General features: G+C 38.4%; 1 protein-coding gene across 4 annotated transcripts in view; it reads right to left on the bottom strand.

Moving 5' to 3' along the window:
- Window positions 1-12,439, bottom strand: part of DAAM1 (dishevelled associated activator of morphogenesis 1) — a 152,934-nt gene that overhangs the window by 76,483 nt on the left and 64,012 nt on the right. For all 4 annotated transcript variants that reach the window (XM_087922350.1, XM_087922348.1, XM_087922351.1 and 1 more), the window contains exon 2: window positions 10,786-11,007. In XM_087922350.1, coding sequence (XP_087778476.1) covers window positions 10,786-10,968 — 183 coding nt within the window. In that variant the 5' untranslated portion in view covers window positions 10,969-11,007. The remainder of the gene's footprint in view (window positions 1-10,785; window positions 11,008-12,439) is intronic.

The following is a 12,439-nucleotide window of genomic DNA, read 5'->3' on the forward strand; positions in this document are numbered from 1 at the left end:
ATATGGGTTGCTTAGGAATTGCTCAGTGCATTGCATGAAGCTAGCCAGTTATGACTTATCTAGTGAAACAAAAATATGGACAGGTGTATTAATTCAGCTAATTAGAAAATATTGAGGAAGTTAGGAATATTTAGTTTATGACAAATATCAAGAATCAAAATGAAGAGTTTATCACCAAAGGACAACTGGGTGTATAAATTCAGATTATACTTCCTGCTTCAAACGTTCTACCATCATCCCAGTGCCAAAGAAGCCCTCCATCAAGGAACTGAAGGACTACAGACCAGTTGCTCTAACATCTGTAGTTATGAAAATCTTTGAAAGGCTTCTGTTGTCCCACTTGAAAACCATCATGGATCCACTGTTAGATCCCATGCAGTTTGCATACCGAGCAAATAGATCCACAGATGATGCTGTTAACATGGCTCTGCATTATATCCTACAATACCTTAAATCTCTAAATACCTACGCAAGGGTCCTCTTTGTAGACTTCAGTTCAGCATTCAATATCATCATTCCAGACACTCTTCTAAATAAATTAAACTAACTAGCAGTACCTGAACACACTTGTAAGTGGATCATAAGCTTCCTAACAGAAAGGAAGCAGCAGGTGAAGCTAGGCGGAATCATATCCAATACCTGTACAATCAGCACAGGGGGCCCCAAGGCTGTGTGCTATCTAGACTTCTCCCTATATACCAATGACTGCATCTCAAACGATCCATCTGTTAAAATACTGAAGTTTACTGATGACACAACAGTGATTGGTCTCATTCGAGACAACGATGAATCTGCATACAGACAGGAGGTTATACAACTTGCCTCGTGGTGTAACCGGAACAATCTGGAACTGAACACACTCAAAACCGTAGAAATGGTGGTAGACTTTAGAAGAAACCCTTCCATACTATCACCTCTTACAATACTAGACAACACAGTATCAGCAGTAGAGACCTTCAAATTTCTAGGTTCCACTATATCACATGACCTAAAATGGACACCTAACATCATAAACCATCAAAAAAGCACAACAAAGAATGTTCTTTCTGCACCAACTCAGAAAGTTCAAACTACTCAAGGAGCTGCTGATGCAGTTTTACAGAGGAATTGTTGAGTCTATCATCTGCACCTCTATAACTGTCTGGTTTGGTTCTGCAACCCAGCAGGACAGACACAGACTTCAGAGGATAATTAGGACTGCAGAAAAAAACAGTTACTACCCACCTGCCTTCCATTGAGGACCTGTATACTGCACGAGTCAAAAAGAGGGCTGTGAAAATATTTACAGACCCCTCACATCCCGGACATAAACTGTTTCAACTCCTTCCCTCAAAATGATGCTATACAGCACTGCACACCAGAACAGCTAGACACAAGAACAGTTTTTTCCCGAAAGCCATCACTCTGCTAAACAAATAATTCCCTCAACACTGTTCAACTATTTACAAAGTGTACACTACTATTACTGTTAATCTTCTCACCATTCCTTATCACCCATCCCCTCCCACTTGACTGTTTCCTAGTATGATTTGATTGTTGATTGTACCCTATGACTGTCATTAAGTGTTGTATGTTATGATTCTTGATTCTTAACAAATGTACCTTTTCTTTATGTATACTGAGAGTATTTACACCAAGACAAATTCCTTGGCCAATAAAGTATTCTATTCTATTCTATTCTATTCTATTCTATTCTATTCTATTCTATTCTATTCTATTCTATTCTATTCTTCAAAGGAACTTAGGCATACTGTACAGGATTTGCTTTGAATTCCGTTTATCACCACAACCACTTTATAAGGCAGGCTGGGCTGAAGAGATCTGTCTCAAACAGACTTTTATGGCTGACCTGGAACTTGAAGCAGAATCTTATCTATCTATGCCAAAAAAAAAAAAAAAAAACTGGCTGTGAAAAATGCAATGCAAATAAGATAGAATAGAATAGAATAGAATAGAATAGAATAGAATTCTTTATTAGCCAAGTGTGATTGGACACATAAGGAATTTATCTTTGGTGCATATGCTCTCAGTGTACATAAAGAAAAAATAAAATACATTCATCAAGAATCATAAGATACAACACTTAATGACATTCATAAGTTACTAATAAGCAATCAAATCATACTAGGAAACAAATAAAACAACATAAATTGTAAAGATACAAGCAACATGATTATAGTCATAAGTGGGAAAAGATAGGTACTAGGAAGCATGGGAAGAATAATAGTAATGCAGTCTTAGTAAATAATTTGACAGTGTTGTGGGAATTAGTTGTTTAGTAGTGATGCCAATTGTCCTTGTGTCTAGTTGTTCTGGCATGCAGTGCCCTATAACGTTATTTTGAGGGTAGAAGTTAAAACAGTTTATGTCCAGGATGTGAGGGGGTCTGTAGATATTTTCACAGCCCTTATCATGTGAAAGATGTTCAGTTTCACATTTTAAATTTGTTTAAAGTGTATTTGTCCTTAGCGCCAACAATGTACTGGCCTTAGAAAAAAGGGTGCCTCAGTTGAATCTGAAAAGATTGAGATAAATTGAAAAATTTGCAGGTTCAATTTATACCCTGCCTTTCCCTGGGGTAGTCAAGACAGATTAAATGGGGATTTCTCATCATTCTACAAGGGAAGCTAAGAAACAGTGATTGGGTCTTGTGGCTTATTCAATAAATGTTATCCTAGGATTTTTAGTACTAAACAAGGTGGTATTCCAGTAAACTGCAATTCTATCTGATAAAATTGCACAAAAATCAGCTAACATTCTTCTAAAATTGCTGAATTACAACACTTTTCTTTGCAGTGTTTTAAAAAATAATATTTGCCACTTGCAAATAAAGAAGATGTTAAGTGAGTTTTTCTTGACTTCTATTTGGCTCTTTAACACACTCTTAAAAAGACTTCAATGCCCTGTGAAATAGCTCTGAGGTGCCCTATCAATTTGATAATTTGGACGATAAAATGAATGTATCTCATGTGGGGTTTAATTTATGAGAAGATAGAGTTGCAGTAAATATAGTAGTAAAAACACTTGAAGTTTTTTTTGTGGGGGAAAAAACAGGACTAAGTGCCTGCATGCCATCATCATCTAAATGGATTATGGAGACAAACATTATATCTGCATCGATAAAAACAACATATCTGGGAAAAATTATCGCTTCTGCTTAGTTATTCCTAGTCATCATTTCCCTTTATTTCTCAATACTGTAGCAGTATACTTTCTCTTTTAGAATAATAAAAGAAACAAAGAGAACCCTGTTAGAAATGTTTACATGTAGGCCTTGACTTACAGCTAATCATTTAGTGACCCAAGTTAAAATGGCAATGATTAAGACTGTTTTTCACATTTATGACCGGTTGGCATTGCAGCATCTCCGCGGTCACACGATCAAAATTCAGAGGTTTGGCAACTGGTTCATATTTAGGACGGATGCAGTATCCTGCGGTCATGTGAGCACCTTTTGTGATCTTCTGACAAGCAAAATCAATGGGGAGGCCAGATTCATTTAACAATTGTGTTACCAACTTAACCACTGCAGTGATTTACTTAACAAGTGTGCCAGGAAAGATCATAAAACTTAATAACTGTCTCACTTAACAGAAATTTTGGGTTCAATTGGGGTTGAAAGTTCAAGGACTACCCTTCCTATATAAAATAATTTGGAATGTAAAAGGAAGTGATCCATAAATATGCAATTTTATGTAACAATTATTTTTAATCTTTACCTTTCCTAAATTTAGCCACAGAGAAATTAAATTAAATTTAGCGGAGACAAAGATAAAAGTTAGATAAAATGGTAGTTTAACAATACCTAAAGAGCTACAGGCTTGTGAGACAGAGGGCCCAGTGTTATGAGCAAATACCAAACGGAAAGCACCGAAGATTGATCTTATTTGGAGGCTCTTTGAGGGATTTAAACAGTGAATTTCAGGAGCGAGATTATTGTGTTTGTTTACAGCTAATTATTATTTACTAATTTAATTAAGCTATCATATATTATTACAGTTCTTGCTATTTTCAGTGAATGTTTTAATGATTATTGTTTACCATGCAGAATGTTACTGTTTTATATATTTACCATGGAGGATTTCATTTCATTGTTTATATTGTTTTGTTGCACCATGGCCATTTTTATATAAATTCAGATAACAGCAATAACAATAACTTTGCAAACATAAAATGGTTTTTATGCCAGTAACTTTTGCGCTTGGTTTCCCCTCCCGCCTCTTTTGTCCTTGAGCTCTGCTTGTTTTTCACTCTTGCATTTCCCATTGTCCCAGGAAGAAAATCACTTCTTCCATTGGAAATCTGCTACCTGGGTGGAGCTAGAAGGCAAGGCCAGGTGTTTTGTCATGCAGAATTTTGTGATGGCAGCAGAAAGTCAAACTGCAACAGAGCAGGTTTTCTGCTTTGGGCATCTTGTCCCCCCAGTTTGCTCCTTTGTTGGTGGAATTCAGCTTGGATGCAATGGAGTAAATTAGACTGAGTTCACCCCCTCCCCATCAGGCTATAGACAAGATGCTTTTTGCATGTCCAAATAGGGCTAAAAAAGAAGTGAACTGGACCAGAAGTAAATCCCGCTCATTGTTTGATGGACAAATGAATCAGGAGCATCATGTAAAAGCTTCAGCCAAGTGGGGCAGCAATCCAGGGAAATGCGGAGGGGAGAATGAGGGAGAAGGGCAAAGGGATCTTGCAAACCCAAGTTTACCAAGCATTGCCAAATTCACTTGGCAACTGCCCAGAGATCAGGCAGTTTTGCTTAGGTCATGGCTTTGCCTCTGACATTCACCCATCATCTCTACTTCTGCCTTTAAGTCTGGCAATGTCATTAATCGGGTAGGAGATGCTGGACGTCAACAAGGTGGGCCTCATTCCAAACTAGGAAAAGGCCTGTTGGTTGCCCAGGCAACCCAAAACCATATGGAGCAGCTGGGAAATGCAACAAAGGCCGAGCTGAGCCTGGCTGCCTTTTGTGAAAGACACTTCCCCTAAGAGCAGACCAAATTCTGACAGACAGCAGGGATGAGGCAGCCTCCCCCTTGGTGGGAGTCTGGGGTCTACAAGTTCCAGAAAGGGCTTAATGGCCAGTCATGGCAGCCATTCAGCTTGGTACAAGGGGAACATTATTTTGCCTGTGAACATACAGCTTTTAATGACATGCTTGGACTTGACTTGCATTGGCAATTCTGTAAGAGGAACTAAGACAGGGCAGCTGCTTGCTCTGAGAGCCAGAAAGGTTAATCAGCAGTGGGTGAGAGCTGCAATTCTGCACCCAGACTAGAGTTAGATCATTATCAAATGAGTGGGGAAAGTGAAGCTCCTGTCTTGAGTATCTGTCTCTGGAGATGCTATTCTCCGTTGCTCAAGGGGGACCTTGACGTGTAGATTCACAAGAAAGTATGAGATTAAGCAAAGTCTTTTGACTATTTTTGCGGTGTGATATACAGTGCTGATGTTCTGATTTCCTGGGTTTTTGAAGCACAACTGGAAATCAGAATGATCCTATGTTTTCACTTTAAACAAAGTTTTTTGATGATTGGATGTGCATGCCTTTTATTAAGGCTCTGTTTTATGAATAGATGGAACAGGAAGAAGTGAAAATCAATATAAGCTCAGGGTCTCATTACACTTTATACTTCTTTATTATATGCTTTAGTGCAATTCTGATCTGATGGCAGCATTAATTTTGCCAAAAATTATGTAAATGGTGCTGGGTGGTATTGTTTACAGATTCTACACATACCAACCTTTAACCCCATCATAAGGTAAGGTAGGATATAAGCAGTAACAAGAACCTTTCCTCAAATTTATGTCCCGTTGTGATCAATGGCATTTACTTTCACAAATGTATCAGTAACATATTCAGAATAGTAATTTAGCTCATGAAATTAATACATGCATGTGCATCTCTCTCTCTCTCTCTCTCTCTCTCCATTTTAACCAAAAGTGATAAGAACAAAGAACAGAAACTTTGGCTTGCACAGAAAAGGGGCCATTCAGACAAAACGGTCCCAAGACACCCTGCCAAGGATAAAGAGTTATTGGTCAAGGAACTTCTGCTCTATCTTCCCAGGTGATCTTTCATCCAGGCTTGCTATCCAAAATGAAAGAACGATCCCCATTTGCCTACCGATAGTACTTCTGACTGAAGGTAGCTGTGGAACATTTCCTATTTAACCAGCCAACCCCAACAGGTGTTATTGCTAGCCAAACAAAGCAGTCCCACCACAGTGAGCAGGAAGCACTCTCTAGTTTTTCCCAGTCCAACTTCTCAGGGAAGACCATCACAGATCAAGCCAAGAATATTCTTGCGCTTGGCTCAGTCTGTACATTCACTGGACCTGCTAGAGTGGGGGAGCAAGTTCTGCTGGGCCAGCAGCAGTGCTCATTAGTGGGTGGCCAAGCTGAGGCAGGGAACTCCCAGAAGAGCTACTGTTGGCCAAGAACAGATCATTCCCATGCTTTGGTCAGCCACCTCACACCTGCAGTGCCTTTCTCCTACTCCTCAGTCATGAGATGCTGTAGCTGCAGATGCAGCGATTGTTCCTCTCATCTGAATGCACTTGAAGAATTCTGGAGACACAGAGACTGATAAGGAGGGGGGGTGGTTCCCTAATGGGCTCATCTCCAGAACCTATGCAAAGTTAGTGTAAATCAGGGGTTTCAAACTCACGGCCCATAGGCTGGATGTGTCATGTGCTGGCCACGCCTACCCCCAATTTAGCAAAGGGGGAAAAAGTCGTGATACATCACGTGATGACGAGTTTTACACCCCTGGTGTAGATGCTGCCAAGATGAGCCTGGGGCTTTGGTGACTAGGCATTTTTTTTCCCCGCTTCTAAAAAATACAAGACAACAGGGAAAGCTTGATGTAATAAGCTATGACTACTCTTTCCAAATTTCTAACCATACATGAAGAATTAGGCTGTTTCAAACTTATTGCATGGAATGCATTTTTGTGCTCTGATCGCAATTTCACCATTCCAATTGCAAACCTTTTTCTGATATTCAGGTTTTTTGAATTATACTTGGTTGGGAAGTATTCTTGAGTTTGGTCAAATATGAATTGATTCTTCGTCAAATGTAGTATACTTGGGAAGGTAGCCCAAGGATTTGTATGTTTCAAGTGTATCACTTCAATATTATAAGCAATTGAGTTTTCAGGAGAAAAAAGCTTCAGTATGAGCTTATATATGAGACCACTTTTAATAATAACAGAAATGAATACTACACTTATCATCCTCATTCAGTGGCATAATAGCCCACCAACAGATACGCTATATAAAAAGTCATGCAAGACACATCCTCCCTGTTCCCTCCCTAATGTAGTTTTTGGCAGCCATGGCAGCCTGGGAGGATTAAAGGGCAGGAAAAGTGAGGTTGATAGGACTCATCCAGGACCATTATGTTGCCTGAATACGTAAAAATGCCCACTTGTGTTTCAGGGAAACCGGCAAAATATAAACTTATATAAACAGAGATAGGATAAAAAAGAAAATACCGTAATGTGGGATGATCCTATTCAGATGTTCAGGCATTTCATTCAATCTCCCAGCCTAGTTTTCTCTCCCTCTTTGCCTCACACATACTGTATAGTAGTTATCCTGTATTAACATATTCTGTTTTCATTTGGCTGTTTTGGAAGAATTACAAGTCCCCAAGTTAAGGTTTTTGTCTATCTGTTTAAAACTCATGGTTTCCTAAAACATGCTAATACAGGATCTCTGTGTTACACAATACACACGAGAATTCAGCAGGAGATGAAATGCTGATAATTGTGATAATCAGGTGAAATTTTATTCTTATTTTTGTTCTTTATTTTCATTCCTGTTTCCTTACTGTACTTTTTTTTCTGAATGGTTATAAAATTCCTGCTCAGTGTGTTAGGTTGTCAGCTCCTATCTTAAGTATCTTGATTTAATTAAAACTTCAGCATAATCTTAATAATATTTGTACAGTAATAATCTTTCTGTCCGTATACCCTTATTGTATTCCCTTACTAAATGACAAAGCTATCAAGTCTTGGTGTGAAAATACAGGCAGTCTTTTTTTAGTCACTAAACTGAGATTGGCAATTTGGTCATAAAACAAAGCAGTGATCTCAATGACTGTGCTTAAAATCTTACTTCAGGTTTTGCTTTTCAGAAGATCATAAATGTGAGAATTGGTCATAAAGTTACATTTTCATCACCATCATAACTATGAACTATTGCTAAACAAGGCAGTTGCTAAATGAGAACCACTTCTAGATACATTTGAATGTTGTTGGGGAAGGGAAATTCATAATTCAAACTTGTCAAACATGCTTTCACTGTGCAGTATACTCAAGCTTCTTTCCTGAAGTGGCTAGCATTTTTTTTTTTATTACTAGTGAGTAGTTCTTTCAACTGAGTCCAAATGCAGAGGATTTTTTTTTCTCTAAAGCTATCTTTGCTTTCCTTTTTTTCCTATTCTCAAAATCTCAACATGCTTAACACAAAGTCCAAACTAACTAGAACTATTTAAAAAGAAGTCCAGTAAAAATTTTAAATGTTCTCTCTGGTGGAAATATTAAATCCCTATATCAAAAGTTATCTTATCCTAATATTATCAATTTTCCAATGTTACTGAAGTTAATTTGTTTGACTAAGAGTGTCTGTCAAAGAGGTTTTCAGTGTTTCTAAATATGTTCAAGTCATCTTTTCTGTCTGAGCCAAGGCAATTAAATATATTCCTATATAAGCAAAATAAACCTGCCTGCCCTGCCAGAGAGACCAAGGAATTGAAGAACTCCAGTGGGTATAGCAATGCTGCCAAGATATATTTTGCTCCTTTTTAATAGTGGGTAGTTTTCTGTTATCCAGTAAGCTTATAAGGGGGCTATGGGAGTTTCCAAGCCATTTAACTAATGTTGACATGCAACACTCAACTGAGCCATACAGAGAAAAGAGAAAAGAAAAGATAGGTATCACACGATAATGCCAACAACTTGCTTAAAAAATGAAGTTAGCCTTCACTGAACCAAAACAAGAGAAAGGAAGGGAGAGGGGAAGAAAGACCATTCTAAAGAGGTTGCAAACAGGTAGTTAATTTGGAAATGGACTGGCACAATCTCACATTTTGGTATGGAGACTGGCATAACAGCATTTGCAAAACTCCTAGATTTTTCTTTAATAGAATGGTTTTAAATGCATTGAATGTAATCTCTCTCTCTGGTACAGAGACTGCTGCATTGTGGTTATTAGGCTTATACCTGCTATCCGAACAGGTTTGTTTCACCTGTCATATTAAACCATTGTTTCCATTATATAATTGCGATTTCTTGAACAGAACACAATTGGCTAGTTTCCTATGACACAAAGCTTTAAACCAATGATGGCGATCCTTTTGGATTCGGTGTGTCAAAAATTTGGAAAATGCCTACCTTGATTCTGCTGGTGTGTCAGCCCCCTCCCCCAAACATAAGAGAAACAGTTCTTTACATATTATTTTTTAAAAAAACATCTGAACTTCTGCCATATACAGCTTAGAAAGAGGCAGTATTCTCTTTCTGCTGACAGGCCCCTGCAGCCTATCTGAGGCTGCTCCTCATTGTAGGAGGCCTTTGTTCTTGAGGTGGCTTCAGAAAACCTTCTTCGTCTTCTGCAGCTTTTGAAAACCAGGTGAAAGCACAGCCTGTTCTTGTGCGATTTTTGGAGACTACACAAGAGCCTCTGTGGTGCAGTGGTTAGAACGCAGTACTACAAGCTACCTCTGCAGCCAACTGCCTACAATTTGGCAGTTCAAATCCCACCAGGCTCAAGGTTGACTCAGCCTTCCATCCTATCCAAGGTGGATAAAATGAGAACCCAAATTGTTGGGGGCAATATGCTGACTCTGTAAAACCTCTTAAAAACGGCTATAAAGCACTGTAAAGTCTAAGTGCTATTGCTATATCCCATTCTCATGTGGCCTTTGCTGTCCCCCCAAATTGTGCAAGAACAAGGCACGTTTTCAAGAATAGTTCTTGCCTGATATATACTAGCATGTTACTCAAAATGTTGTGGCATGCCACTTTTGACACTTGTGTCATGAGTTTACCATCACTGCCCTAAACCATGATTCAGAAGTCACAACGGCTGAATTTATACAATATGCCAAGCAAAAGCTAACCTCAGCTTGCTGTATGGATCCAGTCTAACTGCTCCACCAGTTTCAAACATCAGCCAAAAACTACCACTGTGAAATCATGTCTGATTATTATCTTCCATGGAAATCTCTACCAAAAATGTGTTTTGTTTGCTTCTGATTTGGTTAGTTGTGTAAATCTTCTCAATGTGATTTATATAGTGGTTTATGCCCTATTTTTATATACTGACTCAGCCAATTATGTCCTAGTGAACGAATCACATTTTAAAGGATTGCATTCTAACTCAATGTGTGAACCCAGTCAGGATCATGCAACAACTGTACTTTTTATAGAAAAATGCATGACTTGTTTTATTTTCTGGAAAATACAGAGTATCATTACTTATCAACCAAATACTGATGCATCTCTTCCTAACCCAGAGCACAATATTTCTAAATTACCACACACTAGGTTACAAAGTTTGCTATGTTTATCACAATCATTTGCTATGTTTATCACAATCAATATTTAAAAAACAACAACTCGGGTCATCTGATAAATTTTCATTTCTTTGAATGAGTTGAGGCACTCTTGATGGACCATCACTACCTTTTCCCTAACATTTTAAGACCACTCCTCCCAGCTAGAGACAATTTTTGAGTTCTGAAATCCACCAACTTAAATATGATCCCGTCACTCACCACAAGCTCACTAAACATAATATCCAGCTCCTCCACCGGAGGCATGGGTAATGCAGGCTCCATGGTTTGCAGGGCGAAATTGCTGTCATTCCGCAGCCGATACGTGATTTCTGGATGATCATTACTTCGGAAGCAGCAGAAGATAAAAGAAATCCCTCGCCCACTTCTTTTTCTCGGAGCCATGGTGCAATCCTTACTATTTTTCTTTCGAGACACTAAATCCTAAATGGGAACAAAAAGAGAGAGAGATTGAGAACAGATGGCAATTTTAAAGTTTTGATTGGTAACTATGCAGCAGAGCGTATGAGCTCATTTAGTTTTATAAACTCATCAAGATTTGATATTCCTCTGACCTTAACACTGATTGTCTCTTCAAGCCTTTGTTCTTTCACAAGCAGTTTTTATATCATATTGTTTTTATTACTCCTCTGACCTCCATGCTTACAGGTAACCTTCATTATTTCACATGTGTTTCTTGAAAACAAATGCTATTGAGTTATACTTACTGCTATAACTGGAGCATGACTTTATTGCTATTTACACAGGGTTCTTGAGACAAAGAGCATGCAAGCTTTTATATAAAGAAAATAGACAACTTAAGCCTCCTCCTCCATGGCCTCATAAAAATGACTTTTTGAGAAACTAGATTTTTCCATTATTCTTAATGTTATTTTTAGATTATGAACAGAGGAGAAATAGCAGGGTATATCCTGAACCGGTACTAACCATCAGCAAACAACTGAAAGACCTAACAGTTGAAGTAAACTTGTGCTACTGGAAAGTCTCCTGTAAAGCCTTATTTATCATGGTTGGTTCTTTAATTATTCACATTTTAAAAAAAAATCTCTGACACTTTTTTAAAGGAACAAACCATGTATACTTTCAGAGTTGAGAGTTGCTTCTTTTCTGGAATTCAAAAGTCCTATTAAGTCATCCTGTCCTCAAACTGAGTCTCTCCAGCTGTGGGACTATAGCTCCCATCATCCCTTGCTAGGAGGCTATGTTTACAGAGGATGAGGATGGAAGTAGTTATACACCCACACTACACTTGCTTCTACTTAGGACCACAATTAAGACCAGAATGTCTGTTGTTAAGCAAGGTGGTTGTTAAGTGAGTTGCACCCAATTTTACCACCTTTTTTTTGGCCATGATTGTTAAGTGAATCAGCCCATCATTAAGGCAATCCAGCTTCTCCCATTGACTTTATTTGTCAGAAGATGGCTGAGAAGTCCACAAATGGTGATCACATGACCCCAGAATGATGCAACCATCATAAATATATGCCGATTACCAAGCATCCAAATTGTTATTACATGACCATGGGGATGCTGGGATAGTTGTAAGTCATTTTTTGCAACTTTGAAAGGTTGCTAAACAAATGGTTTTAAGTCAAAGATTATACTTGCTCTTAGACAAAAGCTGAGAAGCGATACAAGGTATGGCTATGCAAGTTCCTTGGTTAGGAAAAGCTAGTTTATATTCTGGGTTTTTCATGATTTGCCTCCTCATCTGTCTCACTTCTGCTGCTGTTTGCTCTGTATCATTGATTCACGAAAACCATAAACTATTAGTTGGTATTCAGCAAGCTCCTCTTTTCTCCATGCCACTTCCTGCTTCTCTAAAAACTGAATAGAAGAATGGGAAAAATGCAAG

The sequence above is a fragment of the Pseudonaja textilis genome, chromosome 1, assembly GCF_049901715.1.
Source record: "Pseudonaja textilis isolate UNSWEBS1 chromosome 1, rPseTex1.2, whole genome shotgun sequence".
NCBI lineage: Eukaryota > Metazoa > Chordata > Lepidosauria > Squamata > Elapidae > Pseudonaja > Pseudonaja textilis.